The sequence below is a fragment of the Phaethon aethereus genome (genome assembly GCF_964289735.1).
Source record: "Phaethon aethereus genome assembly, chromosome: Z".
Lineage (NCBI taxonomy): Eukaryota > Metazoa > Chordata > Aves > Phaethontiformes > Phaethontidae > Phaethon > Phaethon aethereus.
In genome coordinates, this window is record NC_138577.1 from 49393144 (window position 1) to 49421110 (window position 27967).

Genomic DNA, 27967 nt, shown 5'->3' on the forward strand with positions numbered 1-27967 from the left:
ACATGCATTCTACTAAATTTTTGCATTTATCCGTTGGTCCTCAAGACCAATATGTCCTGTTTTGTATGTATACTGCTCCTGCAGAGGTATGGGTACAGCAGTTCAAATCGTAACATATTGATGAAACTTGGCCACATCTGAAACACTTATCTGTGAAAAGAGACTGGTCAGGCTGGAGAAATAAAAAGAGAATACAAACTGGGTTACAGTCTTCTTATGGATGAATCACTTATTGAGGGCTTCTGTATCTCTGTGATATCCCACAGCCATTTTCTGCTATAAGTAACTGTCTGAGGCTATCCTGTTTTCACACACAACCTCCACACTTCAGAAAAATTTCTGGAAATTTCTGTAATCTGGCTCAGTATCTTTGATAGAAGGTGACTGAAGGTTATTAGTATAGGCCATCCCACACTGTCAGCAGCAGGAGCCACTCTTCCCCTGCAGAATTATAAACATGGAGTGTGACCATTAGTCTCTTCTACTGTTTGCAAGGGAGGAGGAACATACCATTCCTCACTCAGTGGCATTAGCTCCACATCAATAGATATGGAAGGACTTGACACGAGTACTTCATTCTTGTGGTGGCAGTGGTGGCTGGACATATGTTGTGCTCACTAATTTAGAGCAACATGGAGTTATGGTATTTAAGCTTTTGAATACTTTGTAGAACGCATTTACTACCTGGAGGAAGCAAGTAATTTTTAGAAGATCAGGATTATTGCCAAATTTCAAAAGTTATAGATAAGTTCTATTCTTAAAATTCAAACTTGATAACTTGTGGTCATCTACCAGTATGACACCATCACCAAAGAACCTCTTTAAACTGGCTGAAAACATGGGCTTAGTCCTGTTTCTAATGATCTCACTTTCTTCTTACAGTAAAAAGAAGCTTAAAGTTCTTCTGCTTCTTGGTTTGTTTTCCAAATTTAGTCTTATATTTGAGATTAAGACTTCAAAGACAAAAATCCAAAAGTTTATTCATAACAATATATTTCCTAGCTTTAGTATAATATAAGAGAATAAAAGGAGTTGCATAACATTAAAGAAAAGATGCTGATCCTCTTAGGTAATGCGATTCCTGTTTTAAATTGTAGATGTTGAACATATCTCTGGAAGACAGTGTTTAACAAAATTTACACTTACTGAACAAATTCAGCTGAATGTTTCCCTACGTTAAGTAAAACATAAATATTTTGCAAGTATTGAAGCATATCTTTAAAGGGATGTAAAGATCTTCTTCTGCACTGTATGGTCCTGTTTTCAGTAATTGATAAAGCTAAAAGGCTTTCTTACCTTTCTTACAGAATGGCCCAGCATAAGCAGAGAAACTGCAGTCACAGGAGAATCCACTGTATTTCTCTCTACATTTTCCACCATTGTGACACAGGTTACCATAGCTGCTACAATGTCCAGGACAGCCTGGTTCAACTCCCGGTGTTATTTTTGCTCTCTCTTCCAGGTCAAGGGCCATTCCATTCAACTGTAATGAACGAATGCAACCCAAAAATCCTTTCTGCCTGGATGCTGTCCCACCTGAAATAAATTCATATGAGCTTTAAACAAATAAAAAGAATTGGTGTGTAAAAACCTCTTTATGAGTTACAGCAAACGGTCTGTTATGATTTTCCAAGATGCAAGACTATACATGTGAAAATATTTATAGTTTTAAAAGCATATCTGATTTATTTTTTTGTAAAGTACTTACAGAGGACCCCTGAAGCTTTTAATAGGAAACAAGGATTTTACACAGTAAGATACCAAGCAATGATGCATACTTCTATTAATTCACGAAGGAGTAACATCCAGAAATTAGATGGGTTCCTTTCTTTTTTTTTCTGGAGAGGAGAGGGAGAGGAGAGGAGAGGAGAGGAGAGGAGAGGAGAGGAGAGGAGGGGAGGGGAGGGGAGGGGAGGGGAGAGGAGAGGAGAGGAGAGGAGAGGAGAGGAGAGGAGAGGAGAGGAGAGGAGAGGAGAGGAGAGGAGAGGAGAGGAGAGGAGAGGAGAGGAGAGGAGAGGAGAGGAGAGGAGAGGAGAGGAGAGGAGAGGAGAGGAGAGGAGAGGAGAGGAGAGGAGATGGAGAGGAGAGGAGATGGAGAGGAGAGGAGAGGAGAGGAGAGGAGAGGAGAGGAGAGGAGAGGAGAGGAGAGGAGAGGAGAGGAGAGGAGAGGAGAGGAGAATGGGGAGAGGGGGGAGGGGGAGAATGGGGAGAGGGGGGAGAAGGGGGGAGGAGGGAGGGGGGAGAAGGGGGAAGGGGGAAAAGGGGGAGAGGAGAGAAGAGGGAGGAGGGGAGAGGGGGCAGAGGAGAAGAGAGGAGGGGGAGAGGAGGGGAGAGGGGAGAGGAGGGGGGAGGAGAGGGGGGAGGGGAGAGAGGGGAGGAGGGGAGAAGGGGGAGGAAGGGAGAAGGGGGGAGGAGGAGGGGAGAAAGGAGAAAAGGAGAAAAGGAGAAAAGGAAAAAAGGAAAAAGGGGATGGGAGAGTGATGAGCTGTACAGTTTTACTCTTTCAAGATCCTACTGACTGATCAACTGATCTGTGTGTCTGTCCATGTGTCAGTCTCATGGTATGGATCATGATACCCCACAGTTGGTGTTTGTTCTGACATACTTCATGCCATACTGGAAGCTGTGTCCATTATGGAGTAACAGGAAAGTTTATATCCCTCACCACACAGGAATACTGGTTAGGCTATATCTGATTACCAAACGTACGTGATAAAGGTACAGGTCAATCCTAAGGATAACAATAACTAGTTTTCACTGTTGTTTATTTTTAGCACACTTCCTGATAGCTAGGACTTATTCATCCTGATCGCTTAGCAAGGTGTGCAATCTACATACCATCTCTATTTTCTTTTGTTGCACATGTGGTATTTCCTGTCATTTTTTCTCTTTCATAAAGTAAAAGCAGAAAATACTTTACAGTATGTAAGATTACCAGCTATCATTCTTGTACATTTCCAATTAATTTCTGGTTAAACTTTTCCATGTGATCATTGATTTTCACCATTTTCTATTTCAAAGTTTGTAAAATTCTTGGTGTTACATGGAAAATCTTGACATAGCTGTTGTGCAAAAAAATCACTTAATAATATGAAGATTTGATGTTAACTTTGATAATATGAGCTTTTTTATGGCAGCTTTAGGCTTTAGTTCTTCTTCTGGCTTCTTTGGAAAACCACATATATGCATGTAAGAAGTAAGAGTGTTTTAGCCTGAAGAAATCACAGTCCTAGTACATTAGTAACTTACTGATGGGTGGCTATGGCAGGCACTAGGTATATGAGATGACATTTAAATAAAGAGTGCCTCTGCTAATGTAATTCTTCAGACATTGATGTTTCATTTTTTTCTAGATCCTGTCACTGGCTTGAGCAGACAAACCTGAGTCTGTGCCAGTGGACTGTCAGTGGAAGTAATCAAACAGTAAGTCTTTTTACTCCCTCCACTGAAGAAAATTATATTTAATTGTAGAGATGAAAATATCTTGGAAGTAGTTGGGAGTTATAAAACATTGCATTATCCAAAAGACTGGTTTAACTCAAACACAAAATAAACTAGACTCCATATTGATCCACATGATAGTGTTGCTGTTGCAGAAACATTACCCAAAAAAACTTGCTCCAGTCATAGTAAGCACTCACAAACTATATTCAGGAAATGCATGACACAAATGACTCAAATGAATCACTATCATTTGTCATTTCACACTTCAAAAACACTGTTTCAACTGAATGAAATTAAACAAACGCCATTTTTATCAGTTCTCCTCCAAATTATTTCAAAAGAGTTGCACAAACTCATAAGGGATTTCAAGGTACACAGTACTATAGTTAATGCTGTTTCATTTTACTCCCAGGATCTTCAAGAATTTTCAGAGAGGAAAAAACCTCACAACACCAGAAGCAAAACAACAGAATCATTCTTCTTATACAATTATTCACCTGAATATTATCTGAAGAAAACAAAATAGACAGCTTGCTTGTAGATAAGTCAAAACAGTTTTTAAATTGTCAGCTCCATACAGGAAATGGCTGTATATAAATTTAGTAGAATTTGTCAAATTATTTGACAAAAAAAAAAATCATTCTATTCAATGGGCAATTACTTCATAAAAAATTGCCAGAAAATGCAAGTGTCAATACAGGTTAGTACTGTATAGTTTGTTTCGGAGAAGGATTAGAAGAACTAGACATCAATTAATTGTCAAAATCATTAGAAAACTGTTTAGCCTTGATATTATCATAAAACTCTGGCAAATTAGACCATTTCTGAGTCTTTCTTCACAGGCCAGACCTTGCAAATTCAAAGTGATCTAATTTCAACTGTTCATGTAATATGAAATATATTATATATTCACAGAATCACAGAATCTCAGAATCACTAAGGTTGGAAGGGACCTTCAGGATCATCAAGTCCAACCATTAATCCAGCACCACCATGTCCCATAAACCATGTCCTGAAACACCACATCCACACGTTTTTTGAACACTTTCAGAGATGGCAACTCCACCACCTCCCTGGGCAGCCTGTTCCAATGCCTGACCACCCTCTCAGTGAAGAAATTTTTCCTAATATCCAATCTAAACCTCCCCTGGCATAACTTGAGGCCATTTCCTCTCCTTCTATCGCTAGTTACTTGGGAGAAGAGACCAACACCCACCTCACCACAAGCCCCCTTTCAGGTAGCTGTAGAGAGCAATAAGGTCTCCTCTCGGCCTCCTCTTCTCCAGACTAAACAACCCCAGTTCCCTCAATCGCTCCTCATAAGACTTGTGCTCCAGACCCCTCAGCAGCTTCGTTGCCCTTCTCTGGACACTCTCCAGCACCTCAATGTCCTTCTTGTAGTGAGGGGCCCAGAACTGAACACAGTATTCAAGGTGTGGCCTCACCAGTGCCGAGTACAGGGGCACAATCACTTCCCTCCTCCTGCTGGCCACACTATTTCCGATACAGGACAGGATGCTGGTGGCCTTCTTGGCCACCTGGGCACACTGCTGGCTCTTATTCAGCCGGCTGTCAATCAGCACCCCCAGATATATTATTATTCAAATAATATTATTATTTGGATTATATTATTATTATTACTATTATTATTATTAAATAAATATTATTATTCAAATAATAATAGCAGTTATATGTTAAGTGAAGTCAGAAGACAGCAATATAACTTACTGTAGTATAGTAAACAGAATTCTCCTACTCCTTCTGTTAATAGTTCTAGTCCATTACTGTGAATATAAACTAATTTTAAGACTCCTCTTAGCTCCACTATAGCTAATGTCATGGATATCTTCTTTGTTGTAGAAACTTCCTCCACGCTTTTAATAAAAATATAAAAACTTTCAATATTTGGTCTAGCCTACATCTTCTACCCTTGATGTCTTTTGTGGCACAGGCCAGAATTCCCATCCCAGAATACAGTTTCCCTCTCGATTTAATTTTTTCCTAGCATTCGCAGTTTCTGTAGCTAAAGTTTCATAACAACATTCCCTTTAACTTCACTCCTCCCCAACACAGAGCAAATAAAACATATATTCATTTAGTTTGATGTGTCTCACAGCAGATACAGATAAAGATCTGTTTAAAAATAAGGCAGACTTTACATGCTCTTGTACTGTATAGCATACATATACACTAGAACCTTGCAAATTCATAATATGGCAATATTACAGTAAGAACACAACTATGTACATAACGTGTAGCTCTACATGACTCTATGTATTAAGTTAACTATTTTTTTATTATTCCATTTCTACTTTTCCAGTGTTTTACTTAAATGCATTAATGTCATATTTGCTAAATTAGAAAGATTCAGGTAAAATTCTTCCTTTGAAGCTTTCACAGTTTGGACAGAAACAACAATAGATCTGCATTTTTTCTAGTTGTGTGAAATCAAAGAATAATCCATTTCTCTTGTTTCTAATACTAAGTAAACACAGTCTGATTATTGCATAAAATGTGTTAACAAAGGGCAGAGGAGTATATCAGAGATTGGTAGAATAGCAGAATGGTTTGGGTTGGAAGGGACTTTTAAAGATCATCTAGTCCAACCCCCTTGCCATGGGCAGGGACATCTTTCATTAGATCAGGTTGCTCAAAGCCCTGTCCAATCTGACCATAAACACTTCCAATAATGGGGCATTCACAAATTTTCTGGGTAATGTGAGAAGTTGTGGATGAAAAAAGACAACAAAATTTCCTTGAAATTACAGAAGTAACGCATCTTCCTTCAGCAAATTACATCCTCTCAACAAATGGTGCAAATGGAGATCACAGAATCATAAAGTCATAGAATAGTTAGTCTTGGAAGAGACCTTTAATGATCCTATAGTTGTTCTTCAAAACAAACCTCAAAAGAAGAAAACTTTGATTCAAATCCTGTCCAGTAGTAACTATAGGCTAAGACACTGAATTTGTAATCTCAAAATAGAGCTACATCTCCACGGATTTTTCACAAAGGGTCTCAACTCATCATACAGTTTTCAAAAGACCCAGTTGCCATCTTTTTTTCTCCTCCTCCTCTTTTTCTCCCCCCTTCTCTTTTCATATTTTCATGATGATAACTAAATGTTAAATGAGTGCCTACCTACAAAAAGCTGGCTGTTGAGTTGTAAGCGAATATGCCCATCAGGCGGAGCACTGTCAGACCTTTGAGGAAGATGATCTACTTGTAAGGATGCCTCTTTGATGTTTCGTTCAGCCTTCACATAATGCCACTGGTTGTCATTTAAAGTAGTAAGTGAATGCACTGTAACTTCGCTAGGTCCATTTCCAACATCAAATGAAAAGATCACTTCAGATGGAGCTAGAAAGAAGAGAGTAGTAAAGGGCATTTAAATTATTTCACAGTTAATTTGGTCACAAAAGCGTTATGTGGCAGAACAAGTTACTTTAACATTGTGAGAACAATGATTTGTCAAAAACATAGAAGTCAAACTGTTTGTGGACCCCTAGAGAGCATAGTAGTCAAGAAACAGTGTGCTAGTTTCATTATTTTTCAGTTTGGATAAAAAGCATCTCTTCCTTACATGCTGATTGACTACCATTGTTAACTGTATTTAAATTATCACCACTATAAACCAATCAACGTCTTCTACTGTCTGTTTGCTTTTGTTATTTATTCACACAACCTTTACAAATATCAGAGGGCAATGTTTTATGTAGTTTATAAGACTATGTATACAGTGAACTAAACTGAGTCATTCCCTAAGCAACTTTTGCATTACATGGTTTTATAGTTTGCTTAGAAAATCAGAACTGAATCTTTTTAGGTCGAAATAGTAAGATGGGGAATATCCCAAGAATTGAAGATCTGAAAATTATTAATAATCTCTCTGAAACAGTTTCTTTCACATATTCAAGGACAATGATGTCTGAAATTAAGTAATCCCTAAACAAGGGATTACCAGCGTTTTGAATAATCAAGGATTATTGATTAAAGGACTAGAGGCCTGAGAAGTTTCCATGAATCCAGGAGAAAGGTTCCCATTTGCATCATTGGACTCTGAGAGAAAAGCAAAACAGTTAGAAGTAGTCAAGGGAAATAAATCAGCCTCAAACATTTTCAAATATGAATTTACTGAATTTTTTAAAAAGTTCAATTAAATATTTTTATTTTCTTTTAAATTTTTAAAGAAAGATTAAACTTTTTATAACATTTAGATCCACTTTGGCCAACCTTTAGACTGAGTAATGCCACATACTTTCAATTTCATAAGCCCTGAATCTGGTAGTTATAAAGTATTTTTCTATAACAGTTTAACCTGAGAGAGTAAAGTAAAATGACAAATACACAAAACATTTCACTTTCCAAATAAAGTAAGTCATAATGCGAGTCAATTTTTAAACAGAACGTCTTTTGTAATAAATTATCTCTTCTACTTAAAAATCAACAGTGTTTTATACAATAATAACTGATGTCTAAAAACAGTTCCTCAGTAACATGAATTTTAGGATAAATTTGTTTCACTTGGGCAAAGTTGAGAGCTCAGTCTCCCCTTATTGAGGGGTAAAAGAAAAAAAAAACAACCGCACAGTAGGAGAACAAAAGCAACAGAAACTCCATGTGATCTGGTAAAGAGAATTTCTGCTGAATGTTACCTTCTGTAGGGAGGTCTTTGTAATCCTCTGGATACTGTTGGAGTGAATCCTGGAAACACAAATTCTGCTTTGAACTCACTGAATGTGCCTATTAAATAGCATATCAGAATGACAGATCTGATAAATAATGTTACTGTTTAGATTTTAAAGGCAAAGAAACACATAATAAAGAATTCAAAATAACCACTGAAATAATGAATTATGTTAGCACCTCTAAAAAAATAATATAATCTTGAAAAAAGGGAACCAATCCCAGAAGTTCCAGAGCTAAAGGTCCAGATAACAAGGATGACCACGTATCTGGTTATCTGTTGGCGTATCTGAAGACTGACCAGAATATGTCAGAAAAAGCAAAAAATGTAATCAGTATAGTATATTCTACAGTATATTCTATTTCTATAAAATGCTACATTGTATAATATTTTAATAATTCTGCTAAAACCATCTACACTGAAAATTTGGAAGAAATTTCACATTTATAAGTGCTCAAACCTGTGGCAGGTATGCCACAGGACATGGAGAGATGCTGACTAAGTTCTAGAATGTGTCTTCTGCTGATAAGGACTGAGGAAGAAAGCAATTTGGTCATTTCCTGGGCAGCAGGGAAGGGTAAATGCAGGATTTCTCTTCTGGTGCAAAAATATTTTCTGGGCCTACCTACCTTGGTGTCACTCAAAAATTTTCCAAATATTGCAGGGTCTCTTGTGGCCCTAATGCATTCAAACATAGGCAGAGCACAGCTATAGATTGGCAAAGTGGAGCGAAAGATGCAGTTGATGGTAATCATGGAGAGTGGTCAGTGGTTAGCTGTGGCTAAAATGACTAACAGAAAGCACAGTCATTGAGAATCATTCAGAGTATCAAATCTGAGCATCACACGCGGAAGCAAAAAGTGATTACCAAGTAATACGCTACAGAATACAAAACCTGCGCACTTTCCATAAAGGAAACAATTGAATTCCACTCATCCTGGAAAATAAATTGTGAATTTGGGCAGATGATGGCCAACAGCAGCTGTATATTGGACTCTTCAGAACTATTTCCAAGGCAACCACAGAAGACCCTCCGAATTAATAAATGCACCATAGTGTTCCCAACCTTACTTTAAATTTCTGTTTAACTCTTTGCTTTCAAGTAGCAAATAATCCTTCAGTGAGCACTCAGATAGTATAAAATAGTTACTCAGACTTTCAGCTAGAGGATGTAACCTGTCATATAAGTATTTAATAGAGTGTACTATGCAGAGTTGAATCAGCCTTGTTGCTTTCAATCACTAATTCTGCAGAAGATTACAGGAACTCAGACAAAAATTCAAAGACTTGAGTTTTTTATAAATCTGTGAAAGAAAAAAAGGGATCAAATATCTTCTTGAAGAAAATTCACTTCCTCTGTGTTTTAAAATACAGTTAGGATGCACACCTTCATTTCTACAATTGATTTCTAGAGTATTATACACTGATGTTCTGCAGTTTTTATAACTTCATAAAACCAAGAAAAGGGCACTAAACTTCACATTCCCTATTAAGATTCTTGATCTGACACTTTTGCTTTGGGAAAATTAAACTTAAAGTTATAAAGATCATTATGTCATAAATAAAATAATTAGATATAAATCTTGAGAATAATCAGTAAAATGCTAGGAAAAATCATTGTGTTCACAAGTATAGAATGCCAAATGTTAATGACATAATGAGTTTTAAATAATTCTAATACATCCTCATCTTAAACACTGACACCTGACATTTTCATTATTGTTATTTATTATTACACAAATCAAAGACATTGATTTATGTGGAACTTTTAATAGAATAGCAAGTGTAGGTTGGTGGTTTCCATTCACATCTATTATAAAAAAGTAAATGATGATGAAATCTAAATGATCTTATACAATATGAAATGTTCAAGGTGATTTTTTTTTTTTTTGAGAGAAAGGTACTTGTGATGGAAATGTATATTGCTCATTTTTGACCAATATTACCCTCAGTGCAAACACACAGTTCTGGCTCCAGTACAAACAATCCTACGTATGATGTACAAAAAAGTATAGGTCTGTCTATTTAAAAGATTAAGATGTTTCTGGAACTGAAGAGATAAATAAAGAGATAAATTTTGTTTTTTTTAAATGCTGAAAATACAGATCAATTCAGCTTTTCACTTTATTTTATGCCTCACTACCAACAAGCCGTATAAAAACCATAAGTGTACAGTAGTTCGGATGCTTATGAATGAATGCGACAAGTGACATGAGTTTGTCTGCATATTATTATTCTGAAGAAAAAGTTATAGTCTTCTGCCAACTGTCTGAATAAATTTAGTTCTCAGAAGTGTTCCTTTAATGTTTCCATGATTTAACTGTTTATTTTGAAAATGGAAAATTGTTTATCACATAAGAATGTCATCATTGCCTCAGAGATTCTCCACTGAAGTGCTGACCCATATTTTTTGTATTGCATGACACTGAGATTATGATGCTACTGTGTTTTCAGCTGTCCATAGAACTTTAACAGAAGGCAGTTCATAGTCTTGATAAACATGGCAAAACCATTGTTGAAAACCAGGTATCTTTCAAATACAGCACTACACAAACCAAACCGATTAAACATTACACAAAATTTTATAATTGAACTGCCTGCAGAAGAACACAGTAGGTGTTTTCCTGTTTGTTTGAATAACTTAAGACATTAACACTGGCAAAAACCACAAGCAAACAGGATATTTTATTTTTTAATATGGAAACATTAACATTTCTATAGTAATATTTTGTATTATATGATATATATCATATGTGTATATTTGTACTTTTCACTGGAAAATACGTTAGCGTGGTAACAGAATAGCTTTTTAAAAAATGAGGAACTGTCTAATCCCAAGATAAAAAGAGTTCTAAGGAACTCTCAGAGGCACCTGTCAAGTATAAGCTTTTTAATTGATGTGTCATTTCAAATTAATCCAAAAGGGTTTTTTTAAACAATACTTCATCTTTTTAAATATTCTCACTTTTAATAATGAACAATATCAGACTAAAACATTGAGTCAGTTAAGAAAAAGCTTTCATCATACATTAGTTCATTAGTAATCTTAGTGAATTTAGTGAGACATTTAGTTTTCTCTTGTGCAACAAAAATTTATTAATGTGTAAAAGTCTAAAGATTTGGGTACATACAAAGAAAATAATAAAAAGAAATAAATGAGAAAGTGTGACTGAGATAGATACTATACCACAGAAGGTCTGAATCGCACATTGTGACTGAGTGAATCTCGTAGAAGCCACATGTAATGCTTGGCCTTAAAATTTAGAGGAAAATAATTTGGTGGAAAGTAGCAAAGCGACAGAAGAACAGTCTGAGCAGACGAGGGCTGATTGCTGTGCTCTTAGATTAAATACCCTCTGGGGCAGAAATTATCTTTGAATGGATATTTGTATAGTCTCAGTGCTGGGATTTTGGGGGGAATGATAAAGCTCCAATAGCAGTAGTAACAGTAATAAAACTAGAGAACAATTTTAAAATATTTCCCCTTTAAGTTTATTCTAATTTAGTTAAATGGAAACCTATAATAAATAATGATAAAGATAAGATAAAGATAAGGATAAGGATAAGGATAAGGATAAGGATAAGGATAAAGATAAAGGTAAAGGTAAAGGTAAAGGTAAAGATAAAGATAAAGATAAAGGTAAAGATAAAGATAAAGGTAAAGATAAAGATAAAGATAAAGATAAAGATAAAGATAAAGATAAAGATAAAGATAACAACAACAACCACCATCGGTCATGTTACTTACAGTATAGCTCTATCCTTATGAAGTCTTGAATTCCCAGGTTTTCTAAAAACACTCCTGAGGAAGCAGTAGTTTTAAAGAAAAATGAGACATCTGCACTAAGTTCTCCATGGAACGTGGGGAAATGCAGGTAGGATGTCTCTGTGTTGAAGGATGCTGAATTCCAAAATGTTCCTGTTTGTCAAAATGAAAGATTAAGTGACAAATATAGTGTTATCTAATATTGCCAGTATAAGTTTTAAAACTGATTAAACAAGGGAAAATGCCCAGGTCTAGCAAGGGATTGCAATGATCACAGAGTCTAACTTTGACAGAAGCCTCTTGCTTAGTCTATAAAACAAAAAATGGGAGTTCTTGGAAACATAGAAAAACAAATCAGCAAGAGCAATTAAGGTTCCGTGTTCATACAACCAAAAAACAATTAATGGAAAAAGAATGCCTGCCATCTCAGCTAGACAGTCCAGCTAGGGCCTGATGTATCCTTTTATGAAGTAAACAAACATAACATCTTTGAATGAAGTGCTATACCTACATTAGCTACTGTAAACCATAACTATGACAGTTGTTATGTATATTTCTCACATAACAAGGAAAAGAGTCTTGTCATTGTTGTAGTCCAGTGAAGTTTTACCAGGTATCACACAGAAGGTAAGATACAGCTCCTAGTAATTACTGTTGAAGGAGTTTAAAAAAAAAAAAAAGAAATTATGAAGGTATCTTCTCCTTTAGTTGACAGAAGTTTAAAAATTCATATGCAATCTTAATTACATGATAAATCAAATATGTCAGTTTCACTCAAAAAAAGGTTACAAGATCAAACATAGATATTTTGCTGTTTTGAGTTTTCTTTAATCTGGCATTTAATTATAGTTTGTTAGGTTAGTTCTTGATTGTTCAAAAGCTTATGTAAAATCCCTAAAAACACCTTCTAATAAGGACATAATCTGCATTTATGGTGTGCAACTAGGAGAACCTTGTTATTATTGCTGAATTATTACAGACGTATCTGTATTTCTTTATTAAGCTATATTGCTTTCTAAATCAAATGAGGCATTCAGTACCTTCCTATCTAATTAAACAAGACCATTACACATTCTCCTGATAATGCTGTCATCTGGGTCTAAATACCACACAAAACTGTGATTTTTCCTCCAGGCACTCTCTGTTTTGGGGGGAGGGAAGAAAAAAATTTGCAAATTTCTCTCGTTTCTGCAAAATAAAACTCAATGATACAGTGTACACAGTGGCCAGGTTCTCATCCCAGTGAAGTAAAATCAAAGTCCATTCACTCATTCCTCCTGAATTTTTAGCAGAGTTTTAATCAGGGTTTGGACCCTGCAACTAGAAACACAGAATGGTAAGATATTCATACATATTCTGGCAATTGCTTGCTGCGATGCTCACCACTTGGGACTACTGCCAGACATCACAAGTTAAAGCAGCCATCAGGACAACTTTTACATGGTAGGGCAGAGATGTGAACAGATGGCTTAGACTGAGAGGAAAGCGTAGATTTGCACCTCACTCTCCTGTGCTGCCTGATGGGCTCCTCGATGTTACCATCCTGTGCAAAATGCCATCAGCCAAAGGCAGCAGCCTTACATGTTGGGAATAATTTTAATCTCGTTTTCCTCAACTGTTTCAGGTCATGACTCCCACAGAGCAAACTTCATGACAGTTATGACTCAAGTATACGACAGGTATTTAAAAAACAATGAGCTGTCTGTTACCGGCAATTAAAACACAAGAGGAAGTTTAATACTAGTAATTTATACCAAACTGGTAAAACTATGCTAGTAATTAGATGAGGCACAATAACATTGGTAGCAGTCCAGTAGACTACTGTTACTATTAGCTTCGATAAAGCATTTGAATGATCTTTGCAAACCAGAAGAGAGTCCTTGGGGGAGGGCAGAGATAGGAAGTTTTATTCTTCCTTTCTTAATTTCTCATCTTCTCTCATCACAGAATCACAGAATCACTAGGTTGGAAAGGAAGTATCATCAAGTCCAACCATTAATCCAGAGCCACCATGTCCCCTAAACCATGTCCTGAAGTGCCACATCCACACGTTTTTTGAACACTTCCAGAGATGGCGACTCCACCACCTCCCTGGGCAGCCTGTTCCAATGCCTGACCACTCTCTCAGGGAAGCAATTTTTCCCAATATCCAATCTAAACCTCCGCTGGCGCAACTTAAGGCCATTTCCTCTTGTCCTATCACCAGTTACTTGGGAGAAGATTATGAGAAGCAGTCAAGGACATGCTAAACCACCTGAACACCCACAAGTCTATGGGGCCTGATGGGATCCACCCAAGAGTACTGAGAGAGCTGGCAGAGGAGCTTGCCAAGCCACTCTCCATCATTTATCATCAGTCCTGGTTAACAGGGGAGGTCCCAGAAGACTGGAGGCTTGCCAATGTGACGCCCATCTACAAGAAAGGCCGGAGGGAGGATCCTGGGAACTACAGGCCTGTCAGCCTGACCTCCGTGCCGGGGAAGATTATGGAGCGGTTGGTCTTGAGAGTGCCCACAGGGCACCTGCAAGACAACCAAGGGATCAGGCCCAGCCAGCGTGGGTTCATGAAAGGCAGGTCCTGCTTGACCAACCTGATCTCCTTCTATGACCAGGTGACCCGCCTTGTGGATGAGGGAAGACTATGGATGTTGTCTACCTGGACTTTAGTAAAGCCTTTGACAGCGTCTCCCACAGCGTTCTCCTGGAGAAACTGGCGGCTCGTGGCTTAGACAGGTTTACTCTTCGCTGGGTGAGGAACTGGCTGGATGGCTGAGCCCAGAGAGTTGTGGTGAATGATGTTAAATCCGGCTGGCGGCCGGTCACAAGCGGTGTTCCCCAGGGCTCGGTTCTGGGGCCGGTCTTGTTCAATATCTTTATTGATGATCTGGATGAGGGAATTGAGTGGTCCCTCAGTAAGTTTGCAGATGACACCAAGTTGGGTGGGAGTGTTGATCTGCTGGAGGGTAGGAGGGCTCTGCAGAAGGATCTGGACAGGCTGGATCGATGGGCAGAGGTCAACTGAGGTTTAATAAGGACAAGTGCCAGGCCTTGCACTTTGGTCAAAACAACCCCATGCAATGCTACAGGCTTGGGGAGGAGTGGCTGGAGAGCTGCCCAGTGGAAAAGGACCTGGGGGTGCTGGCCGACAGCCGGCTGAACATGAGCCAGCAGTGTGCCCAGGTGGCCAAGAAGGCCAACAGCGTCCTGGCCTGTATCAGGAATAGTGTGGCCAGCAGGAGGAGGGAAGTGATTGTACCCCTGTACTCGGCACTGGTGAGGCCGCACCTTGAATCCTGTGTTCAGTTTTGGGCCCCTCACTACAAGAAGGATATTGAGGTGCTGGAGCATGTCCAGAGAAGGGCAACGAAGCTGCTGAGGGGTCTGGAGCACAAGTCTTATGAGGATTGGCTGAGGGAACTGGGGTTGTTTAGTCTGGAGAAGAGGAGGCTGAGAGGAGACCTTATCGCTCTCTACAACTACTTGGGAGTTGTGGCGATGGGTGTTGGTCTTTTCTCCCAAGTGACTAGTGATAGGACGAGAAGAAATGGCCTCAAGCTGCACCAGGGGAGGTTTAGGCTAGATATTAGGGAAAATTTCTTTACCGAGAGAGTGGTCAAGAATTGGAACAGACTGCCCAGAGAGGTGGTGGAGTCATCATCACTGGAAGTATTCAAAAAACGTGTGGATGTGGCACTTCAGGACATGGTTTAGTGGGCTTGGTGGTGTTGAGTTGATGGTTGGACTTGATGATCTTAAAGGTCTTTTCCAACCTTAACGATTCTGTGATTCTGTGAGTGCTGAGGCAGAGAAAATAAAGATCTTACGTTGTCAAACAATACTTTCTGTACATTTTTTTTGGACTGGTCTTCCCTCTTCCCAAAACAAAACAAATCTCTTAATGACATGACACATAAAATACTACCCTTTTCTTACAGATTGACACAGCTAAGGCATACTGCTGTTAATCTGGAGGTGCTAGTTATATTCTCAAAGCAGCTGTAGTCTTTGTGAAGATGACATTTAATGTGCCTTCCGTCTTTCCCATATTCTCTCTCTGTCATGGTTTAACCTAGCAGGTAGCTAAAACAACCACACAGCAGTTCACTCATATACTCCCCTCCAAAGGCATTGGGGAGAGAATCAGAAAAAAGGTATAACTCACGGGTTGAGATGAAGAGAGTTTAATAAGAATTAAAAAAAAAAAAGATAATAATAGTGATAAAAGAATATTCAAAACAAGCAATGCACAGCACAATTGCTCACCACCTGCTGACCAATGCCTAGCCAGCTCCCGAGTTGAGCTCCTAAGCTCCTCCCTAGCCAACTCCCCCAGCTTTATATATTGAGCATGACATCGTATGGTATGGAATATACCTTTGGCCAGTTTTGGTCAGCTGTCCTGGCTGTGCCCCCTCCCAGCTTCCCGTGCACCCCCACCTACTCGCTGGGAGGGCAGCATGAGAAGATGAACTGTCCTTGACTGCTTAACAACAACTTAAAAACATCACCATGTTATCAACGTTATTTGTATTCCAATCCAGCTATCAGGAAGAAAATTAACTCTATCCCAGCCAGAAACAGGACACCCTTTTAGAGGGGCTTTGTGAAACATTTAAAAGGTACTGAGAGAGCTTTCACCAGAGATTGCTCTTTTCTGTAACAGCCAGCTTCTCTGGTCTCTTGTACATCAATAGGATCTTTGAATTTCATTGGAATGTCACTGTGATCAGATTATAAGTGCATAGTATTAGTAATGTAGAAGGTTAATACTGTAGAAAATGTGCTCACTGTAAATTGTAGATCCTATTAGCCAGTCTGATCTATGCTACTGTGTTACCTGATCTTAATTAAAGTACCCATAGATTATGAGGATTTTGCCTGTTATCTTTGGTCTGCTCCTCCCTAACTGGGCTCTTAAACTGATCTTTAAATTATGTGATCATCTATTATTTGTATCCTAGTCGTTTTGTTTTATTTGGGTTTGGTACTTTTGTTTTTTGTTTTGGGGTGTGTGTGGGGGGGAGTGAGGTTCTTCGATTTATTGCTGTGCAAAAGCAAACAGGAAAATCATCACTATCTATTATATGTTTATATTAGTTACAACTATTTCTTTCCATATTTATTGAATATTTCTGTCAGTTTTGCTACATGCAAAAATTTCCCTTCATCCAACACTGCAGAGAGGAGGCCAAAATTACTGCGAAGTGTGCAAGTTGCTTCTTCTAAAGCTATCCTCCTAACATTACGAAGTCTGACCAGATGGCAAGTGTTTGCCTCTGAGAATTTGTGGAGTGTAGCTGTCCCATCTGTATCACTACTTAGATCTCTGCTACATTGCAGCTGATTATAAGATTCTCAGACTAAAAAACTATAAGGGGAAACTGCAATCATCATTGCATAGTCCTACCTCTGGTATGCCACAGACTGTATATGTTCCCCGAGTCAATTATTTTTTGAAAAAGAGCATTTATTCTAGGAAAAACATTAAATCAATTCAATTAAAAATTGTCCATTTAAGGAAAATGCATAAATGTTATTACTGTCAATTTATATATATGTTTTGTATGCACACACATTCAGGCCATTGGCCTAGATTCAAATTCCAATCACTGGATCTTTTTCGGATTTTCTCTGCTGCTTTCAAGAAAGAGATTAAGCTTAAGAAGCTTCCACTAAAAAATGCATATCTCAACTTCTTTAATGCAATCCTTTAACCTTACATCTTTTTTATATGGTGTAAAACTGTAACCACAGACTTGTATTAAACTTCTTGATTATGCAGCAAGCAGTAAAGAGGATCAAAATAATGTTGATTAGACTGAGGTTAGGAAAAAAATTAATATCGTAAAGCTAAAAAAGAGGAAGAAGTGAAGACTCAGTATACTCTTGTTATTCACAAAGACATGCCCTGATTTCTAAGGCTACTGCAGATAGGTGAAACAGATTTTTTTTGGCTAAATTTAGAAATTTACTGTGATGCTTTATTGTAGATATCACTTATGATCAGTTAATACAGTTGGTGTCTAATGGATTATCTGCTCACGTTTACCTGCCTGTACCCTCATTTTGCAGTTCAATTTGTATGTTCCCTTTTTTTTCCTATTCAACCAAGTATGAGACACTCTATCAAATATCTTAGACTCCAAGTATCTCATCTCACCAGTATTACCTTTACCAGTATTGAAGTACTTCAAAAGTTTGGCCAAATTTGCTTTCTATACAATCATACTGAATGATATATTACCTGTACATTTCCTTGCATTATCCTTATAGTACATTTTATTCAATTAAGTTTTATATCATCAATTTTATTTTTGGGCCAAAAAACAGACCAGTGATGACAGATTATCATAACTTATTTATTACACATATTTTTGGCACATTAGCTTTATTTGAGTGTTCAGGATATATTTATATGTTCTAATACTCACTGGAACTTCATAGTAAAAAATCAGAGTATTTCCAGTTACTTCTTGCAAGGAAAACAACAAACCTCCCCTTTGAATTATGTGTTTTTTTAAAAATCTACCTATACTAACTGACTCTCTTTATCAGAGTTTAATCAACACATGTCTTTTTCTTGAATAATGAAAAAAAAATGGAGATGCCTTTTCCTTTTTATGACAACTATAATATAGTTTTAATATATAAGACATGCTGGGATATCTCACATGGCTGGGACATTGTCATGGATGGCTACGTCCTATTTAGGAAAGATAGGCCAGGAAGGCGAGGTGGTGGTGTTGCTCTTCATGTATGTAAACAGCTGGAATGTATTGAGCTCTGCCTGGGGGGTGGGATTAAGTACCTGTTGAAAGTTTATGGGTAAGAATCTAGGGGCAGGCTAATATGGCCAGTATTGTTGTGGGTGTTCGCTATAGACCACCAGACCAGCAAAAAGAAGTAGGTGAAGCCTTCTATAGACAACTAGAAGTGGCCTCAAAATCACATGCCCTGGTGCTTATGGGTGACTTCAATCAACCAGGTATTTGTTAGAAAGACCACACAGCTAGGCACACACAATCCAGAAGGTTCCTGTGGTGCATTGATGACAACTTTCTGACACAGGTGGTGGAGGAGCCAACGAGGAGAGGTGTGCTGCTGGACCTTGTATGAACAAACAAGGAAGGACTGGTTGGGGATGTAAAGGTTGGGGGTAGCCTTGGCTGTAGTGATCACAACAAGGTGGAGTTCAGTATCGTATGAGGAAGAAGCAGGGTGATAAGTAAGATTGCAACCCTGGACTTCAGGAGGCCTAACTTTGTCCTCTTGAAAGACTTACTTGGAGGTATCCCATGGGATAGGACTCTAGAAGGTAGGGGAGCCCAAGAGAGTTGGTCAATATTCAAGCACCACTTCCTCACAGCTCAAGATGGGTGCATTCCTTTAAGTAAGAAATCAAGTAAAGGAGGCAGGAGACCCCCATGGATGAGCAAGGAACTGCTGGAAAAACTTGTATGGAAGAAAGGAGTTTACAGCAGGTGGAAAAAGGGAATGGTCACTTGGGGGGACTATAGAAGTGTTGTCAGGATATGCAGGGATGCAACAAGGAAGGCCAAGGCCCTCTTGGAACTAAATCTGGCGAAGGAAGTAAAAGAGAACAAGAAGGGCTTCTTCAAGTAGATCAGTGGTAAAAGGAAGACTAAGGGAAATGTGGGACCTTTGGTGAATGCAGTGGGAGCCCTGGTGACAGAGGAGGCAGAGAAAGCAGAGTTGCTGAATGCCCTTTTCACTTCAGTCTTTACCGCTAAGACTACTCCTCAGGAATCCCAGACCTCGGAGGAAAGTGAAAAAGCCTGGAGGGAGGAAGACTCTCCACTGGCCAATGAGATCTGGGTTAGAGATCCTTTGGCTGAACTGAACACTCACAAATCCATGGGCCCTGACGGGATGCACTGGCGAGTGCTGAAGGAGCTGGCTGGTGTTCTTGCAACATCTCTCCCCATCATTTTTGAAAATGCATGGAGAATGGTAGAGGTGCCTGAGGACTGGAGGAAAGCCAATGTCATCCCAGTCTTCAAAAAGGGCAAGAAGGAAGACCCGGTAAATTATAGACCAGTCAGCCTCACCTCCATCCTTGGGAAGGTGATAGAACAGCTCCTTCTGGAGGTCATCTCTAGGCACGTGGATGAAAAGAAAGTTACCAGGAGTAGTCAGCATGGATTCACCAAGGGGAGATCGTGCTTGACCAAGCTGATAGCCTTCTATGACGGAGGGACTAGCTGGGTAGAAGAAGGGCGAGCAGTGACTTCAGTAGGGCTTTTGACACTGTCTCCCATAACATCCTCACAGTGAAGCACGGGAAGTATGGGTTGGATGGGTGGACTGCGAGATGGATCGAGAACTGGCTAAGCAACAGAGCTCAGAGGGTTGTGATCGGCGGCGCAGAGTCCAGTTGGAGGCCTGTATCTAGTGGTGATCCCCAGGGATCAGTACTGGGTCTGCTTTAGCTCAACATCTTCATCAATGACCTAGATGAAAGGTTGGAATGTACCCTCAGCAAGTTTGCTGATGATACAAAACTGGGAGGAGTGGCTGATACACCAGAAGGCTGTGCTGCCATTCAACAGGATCTGGACAGAGGGGAACCTCATGAAATTTAACAAGGACAAGTGTAGAATTCTGCACCTGGGGAATAACAGCCCCAGGCACCACTACAGGTTAGGCATTGACCTGCTGGAAAGAGGCTCCATGGTAGACAAGGTTATCCATGGGTCAGCAAAGCGCCCTGGTGGCCAAGAGGGACAATGGTATCCTGGGGTGCATTAAGAAGAGTGTGACCAGCAGGTCGAGAGAGCTTATCCTCCCCCTCTTCTCTGCGCTGGTGAGGTCTCACCTGGAGTACTGCATCCAGTTCTGGGCTCCCCAGTTCAAGAGAGACAGGGAACTTTTGGAGAGAGTCCAACGGAGGGCTACGGGGATGATTAAGGGACTGGAACATTTCCCGTATGAGGAAAAGCTGAGAGACCTGGGGCTGCTTAGTCTGGAGAAGAGAAGGCTGAGAGGGGACCTTATCAATGTCTATAAATATCTGAAGGGTGGTTGTCAGGAGGACGGAGCCAGTCTCTTTTCAGTAGTACCCAGTGATAGGACAAGAGGCAATGGGCATAAACTGCAGCACAGGAAGTTCCACCTCAACATGAGGAAAAACTTCTTTACTGTGAAGGTGACGGAGCACTGGGACAGGTTGCCCAGAGAGGTTGTGGAGTCTCCTTCTCTGGACACCTTCAAAACCCGACTGGATGTGTTCCTGTGCAACCTGCTCTAGGTGATCCCACCTTGACGGAGGGATTGGACCAGATGATCTTCAGAGGTCCCTTACAACCCTTACCGTTCTGTGATTCTGTGTGATTTCTGTCTATTAATAGTCCAAAGGTTTCTTTTGTCCTGATATGCTTGAAAATCTTTCCTGTTACTGTACTCAGTTGATATAGATTATTTAATTTAACTTTCACTATATTTAGGTATATTTTTCACTCTGATACCAGCAGTTCTGGCATACAATTTATTAGAGATATTGTATAGTGCATCAGAAAAGGGAATATAGAAATGAATTGGTAATATATTTTAAAGGTGACAGAAACAGGTGAATGCTGTTCACATGTATACACCTGAGTGTCACCAAATCCTATGGCCTAATTTCTCTAAATGGTCATATTCCTCTAGAATATCATTACTATTTTCTTTGCACTTTGGCATCTTAGAAATACAGATAGCTAACTCTATCACAAATGCTGAGGAAAATCATTAATGGAACTTCATACATAAAAAGAACTATACTGTTATTGCTTTTGCTATAATTTTTCTTATATTAGGTTTCTCTTTCCTGCTTTGTTCTGGCAGATATGGGCTGGGTTTCTATAAGTAACACACTTCATTGAAGAAAGTCAATCCATAAAACCGAACATAAAGAAACCAAGTACAGTAATGCAGTGTTAAATAGAAGAGTAAAAATAAAAAATGTGCAATGAAGAATAGGCAACTTCTGCCAGACTGCACTTGAGTTATGGTACATGACTTCTTAGAAGTACCTGATGCAGTAACTCTAACTTGGAAAGTTAGTCAAGGGAGTGCATGATTTATGACAATTCAATTCAATGAGCTATTTATGGGTCTACTTTGTTTTACTGTGTGCATAAACAATTATTTTTATCTCTAAGTAGATGTCCTACAAAGAATACATTATTGGTGCAATGAGAATTTACGATCTTTTGGTTTTGAATATTTTAATGAAGTACTAAGTGTATCACAAATGCAAGTAAGCCTTCTCCCCCATATTTTTATAAGGTATGCCAGTGAGTTACTCTGAAAAACTTACGTCTGTCAGAAAGAACAAAAACCACGTTTAATAAAAAGATACCTCTATGAAGCAGAATTGTATAGTTTAGTTTTAGAAAGTGAGAGAAGCAGAAATAATCAATAATCTCTCTGGAGAATACTCAAATCACGTTTGAGAATCCAAGAATTTTTTTGTTTGTTTGTTTGACAACACTTCTGAGGAATGGTTATTTGCTACTAGATCTTTTTTGTGTTTGCCAGCTATCCAAAGGTGCAGAACAAAATGTCATTAAAAGTGCATTTAATTAGACTTTCATGGGTGTCTGCAACCTCAGATTAGAAAAAATGTTAATAATGGTCTGCTTCCCTCCTGCAGCTTCAAAGTGCTACTAATATGTTATTGCTGACCTTACAAGAGAGTTTAGACTTACTTCATCGGTTTTGTCTAGAGTGAAATTTAACATATAACACTCAGAAAATACTACAACTTATGGCTTTTTACATTTTCTGGAAAACTGAACTTTAAAGAAAGTTTTCATTACAAAAACCACTGCTGATACACAAAGACCATTGCAAAAAATTCTAGTAAGTCATATGCTCAGTCATTTCCAGTATAATGATTAAAATAATAATAACAATTAAAAATATGTCAGGATAATGGCATAATATAGGTAATACATATTATACTTGATATAAAATAGATGATATCAAATATATAACTTATTATAGGATACTTCATATTTAAAAATTCTGTTATATGTTATCAGACGTAATATTTTACTCAAGACCTTGCATTTTCTTTTTATATCAGTACTCTATGATTTTGTTTTCTCAAATTTTAGTCCTTATCTCCCTAAAAGCATGCCATCTCTTACTATCTTTGTCTTTATAATGCAAATGGTTGAGAAAAATTGCATTATTACTGGTCTTATTAAACAATCAAAATGAATGTTCTTTTTCAAGGTTTTTGCCATATTATTACCATTAACTGTTTTTCTGAAAGTTGTTTTCACTGAGATTATTTCAGCCACAAATTGCTTCTTTCTGAAGTGAAATTCTATAATGTTGTCTGACATTACAAAAATATTTCTCTGACATTCAGACTCTGACTTCTTGTGCTTGTCCTCAGGATATTTTAGAATTTTCTGTTGCAGCTTGTCTAGAAATACTGTGATCATTTAGCGTAAGTGTGAAATTTACAGCAAATCATTCACTCAGACTAAGCAAATATCACATAAAGGTGGGGAGGTCAATGGGTGTCAGAGCTGTCTGTATGTTTTAATGATTCACCAGGGGAAGCTAGTTGGCTTCCATGTTCTAGGATTTGTGATAATTGGGGTCAGGTTATGTACTTAATACTACTTGGGAACTTGATGAATAGCGAAATTGAAATTCTCCCCACTTATTAGTACTACACAAGCTGTACATACTTCTGCTCTATTGCTGTCATTGTCCCTGTTTTCATTGTCCCTTGCCATAACAGAGGCCTCCTGCATCATAGGCTGCATGAGCATGGCCAGTCAATTGAGGGAAATGGTTATCCCCCTCTACATAACACGTGTAAGACAACGTCTGCATACTGCCTCCAATTTTAGGCCCTCCAGTACAGGAAAAATATTAGTAAACAGGAGTGAGTATGGGTAGGCCACTAGGATATTCAGGTCTGGAGCGCTTTTCCTGTCCTTCAGTCTGAGGGACCGGGGATGGTTCATCTTGAAGGAGGGACAACTTTGTGGCAGACCTGACAGCAGCCCCTAAAACCTCAGGGAAAATAAACAAGAAGACAGAGCCAGGCTGTTTGCATTGGTGTAAGGTGTGAGTATCAAAGACAATGGGTATAAGTTGAAAAAATAATTTCAGGCTTGATCTTAGTAATAAGAAATTCTCAATGAGGACAGCCAAGCAGCAGAGCAGGCTGCCCAGAGATGCAGTGCAGGCTCCATCCTTGGGGACATCAAGACCCAATTTGACAAAGTCCTGAGAAACCTGGTCTGAGCTCGCTGATGTAAGCAGGAGACCTCCTTAGGTCCTTTCCACTCTGAATTACATGATAACCCCACAGTTTAACAGTTCTTTGATAGGTAGAATAAATGATCAGTTCACAATCAGATGTCAGACAAGTGATAAGGAAGCACCCAACAACTTTTTTTTCATGTCTTAAAAATTTTCATAAGAAAATTAGAATATACTGCTGTAACACACATCTGTTAACAAATCTTCCAGGTATAATTACCCTCACAAGTCACAGGTATGAAAGCAGAGGTGCCATAAAAATAAATATATGCTATTTTTTATTTATTTATCTGTGCAGTCTACTGAGTGAGCCTAAAAGTAGAGATCGGTACTTTAATGGTATTCATTTCCTCTTATTCATAAAGTCTGAAGAAATTTTAAAAACAAACACAACATCATATAATGAAGAAGGAAAATCACATAATGAATAAAAATAGTAATTTATAATTATTTGAAACAATAATGAAGTTCATGAAAACTCATAAGGTAACACTTTATGTAAAGATATTAAGCTTATTAGATATTCTAATCCCTTACCCAACTGTAGACAAAATCCTGCCCATTCAACTGTTCAGTTAGAGATCTTTAGGATGAGCTATAGCATTGCTTCACCTGATTTTTTATTACAAACAGCTGCAGCCATAGAATCTTGTGCAATTGTTCACCGTTGAACATAAACCAAATCTGTTTTCTTTGCCAATAAAAATGTAAATTGATGAAATCAGAAATGTCATCACAAATCTTCAGTAAGACCTCAGTTTTGCTCCACTTGTCTCATTACCTTTAAATGATTTCTTCACACATTTTTCTGGCTACTACATACATAGTCAGAATGTACAAGCTTTATGTTTTGAATTACTGTATAACTTTCTAAATTTTAAATTCTTATGTAGAGTTAAAATTTTGCTCATAGAAATTGCATATACTGGACTAATCTCCAGTAGTATAGTTTTCCTAGTTGCACAAATACTCAGATGAGTTAATATACATAAGATTTGGTGATGGAGGCATGCATACCTAATGAAGGGTATGTTTCTCCCAAGACATGGTAATGAGTTATGAATTCCATTTCATATAATGTTTTATTCATTACTTAATTCAAATTGCATTAAAATACTGGATTTTGTACTCAAAATATCTGTTTGAAACTATACTAACTATTTCTATCTTCACTATTGAAGAGTATCATCAAAAATATATCTATACAATTCTAACCTGGTTTGCACTGGGCCATGGCATTTTTTCTTTTTCTTTCCTAATTACTAAAAGAATTGGATGAAATTTTTACAAAAGTGTATCTTAGGCTCTTTAGCAAACACCATTTAAAAGTTATTGCAGTCAAAACCCATTGTTGCTTGGGAAAACTCTGAAGTTGTTACTTACTGTCACCACGGCAAAGCAAAGGCCCCAGTTTGTAAGCTGCTTCAGAATTTGGTCTGTCAGTATCTGTGATCACAATTTCAGTTACGGGTAGATGGTCCTTGTAGGAGAGTAATCCAGTATCATTAGTCCTGAAAAGGTAAAATAAAAGCCATAGCTCTCCTAAATGTTTCTGATAAACTTTTCATTATTTTTGACACATTGCTGGGGGAAAGAAAAGAAATAAATTCTGAAAAAAAAGTGCTGCATAACTCTATGAGTAATACAAGTAACTGTGAATACAAACATGTGCTTTGGTATTGATACTGTGACCATTTGACAGGAATGAAACAATTTAATGGGAAGTGGGCAGTTTTATGGTTGTGCTTGTCTGCGTATGCATCAGAAAACTCTTTTTGACATAAATGGTTACCTAACAGGTTGCCTAAGCTAATGTGTTTGCCCATGTCAGTGATTTCATGTTGCTGAGGACACACTGTATCTATAATAGCCTGTCTCTTCATTATTGAATATTAAATGGCTTACTATAACTTTCAGATAAGTCTAATTTTTTTTTCCTTTTTCACCTTGGCAAAAGTTTAAAAAAATCAAATAGAAAAATATGAAATTATGCTGAGTGTACAGGAAAAGCTGCATATACTACAAATATGTAACTCGCAGAAAAGTGAATATGCAACCTAGCACTCAGAGCACACACCCTGTACTTTTAATCTTTCCTTGTCTAAAACCTTTGTTAACTTAGTGTCAGAACTAGATTTCTAAACTCCATAAGCGCCAGTTTTGGCCCTAACTTTGCTTCCCCTGAACTCACGGAAATATTCAGTTGCTCAGGATCGTTCCAGAAAATTCAGTCTGTTCATTCAATCCATTTATAGCTGAATCTTCCATTTAATGGGCAAAGCAAACAGAGACAACAGTACAATCTCAGAGAGGGGAGGCAATCTGGAACTTGCACTGCTCAGAGATTAAATGCAACACACACACCTCAGCAAGCAAGCCACATTTCTCTGGGAACATGGTTGGGCTTAACAACCCCCTCTCTCAATAGAACATGCACTGGGATTGAGACAACAGGAAAAGATTCCATCCTTGTGCTGAATGAAATTAGCGATTTTTTTTCTCCTCTCTCTCCTCCCTAACTAACATCACCATTTCTGTTTATCTGTCTTGGAGCACAGTGCACACAAATGTAATTTTTTTTTTTCCACAAAACTTTTTTTCTTAAGTGAGGAAAGGAAAACATTTTTTTTTAAATGTTAATTTTTGATGAGGTAAGATAGAGCAGATTTCTAATTTAGAACTGAAAAAAACCCATCTCAAAACACCAAAAGTGTTTGCTTCAGTAAAACTACACTGCAAATAAAGGAAAACTGAATAGAAACTAGCTTACCTCTTCTGCAGAGAAGTTTTGCATTTTTGTAGATATTTAGGAACAATTTCTTTTTAAGTATCCCTTTTATTTTATGCTTTCAGAGACTTAAGATTTTGATTAGTCAAACAAGGAGTTTTAGAGCTAAATCTATGTCCAACCTATGAAATAACATACATTTCGCTATGAAAATAGAACATCAAAACCATGTTTTCAAAACCACACTGTTTCTGTTCTCAGAAAACACCTCAGTGAAGCAGAGCTTCTACCTGTTTTTTCCACCCTAAAGTATTGAGCCAGCTGATTCAAACATGGTTTCTAGGGGGAACCAAATGTAACAATAAACATAACTATTAAATAAGTGTAAATATAACCTCCATAACATTGGAGTGACTGGGATAAGTCTCCACTTGAAATTAAAATTAAAAAATCAAAAGTGGATACATACAGAAATATAAAATAGAAGTCATTATATTTTTAATGTAATACAATCATCAACATATGCAATTTACTCAAAGGACTTATATGGAACACATGCATGTCATCCTCTATCTACTTTATTTACAAGTATGTTACCATTATAAATTAACTTATCTTATGGTTATATGTGAGCATGGATGAAATGATTGTCAGAATTGAGCAAGAATGAAATGCAACTACTCAAAATACTGTCTCAAAATGCACTCCTCTCTTAACACTTATTTTGCTGTTGTGAATCAAAAATTGTTTGTATTTTTGTACACACAATAGTAAGGAAATTACTAGTTTCTCTGTATTTGTTTAACTTCATTATTGGAATAATCACAGCAGATATTACTCTGTGAGTTCTACTGCAGATATAAATTATTTTCCTACAGAAACTTTTGAAGCTTGTGAAGAATTGTTTTTTGACTAACCCTTTGTTCTATTTTCATTTCTGTATCTGATGACTTCCTTGCTCATGATGAGAGAATAAGCATTGTCCAACAAAATTCAGAAGTTTTTCCTTTAAAGGAAGGGTGGATATCTAACTTTAGGAGAAAATAATGTA

At 37.9% G+C, this 27967-nt stretch overlaps 1 protein-coding gene across 1 annotated transcript in view; it reads right to left on the reverse strand.

Moving 5' to 3' along the window:
* CNTNAP4 (contactin associated protein family member 4) overlaps nucleotides 1-27967 on the reverse strand; it is a gene marked incomplete at its 5' end in the record, with an annotated part of 237095 nt that overhangs the window by 13843 nt on the left and 195285 nt on the right. Inside the window, 4 exons of the mRNA XM_082013630.1 lie at nucleotides 1297-1536; nucleotides 6587-6805; nucleotides 11881-12051; nucleotides 25572-25699. Of these exons, the coding sequence (XP_081869756.1) occupies nucleotides 1297-1536; nucleotides 6587-6805; nucleotides 11881-12051; nucleotides 25572-25699 (758 nt within the window). The remainder of the gene's footprint in view (nucleotides 1-1296; nucleotides 1537-6586; nucleotides 6806-11880; nucleotides 12052-25571; nucleotides 25700-27967) is intronic.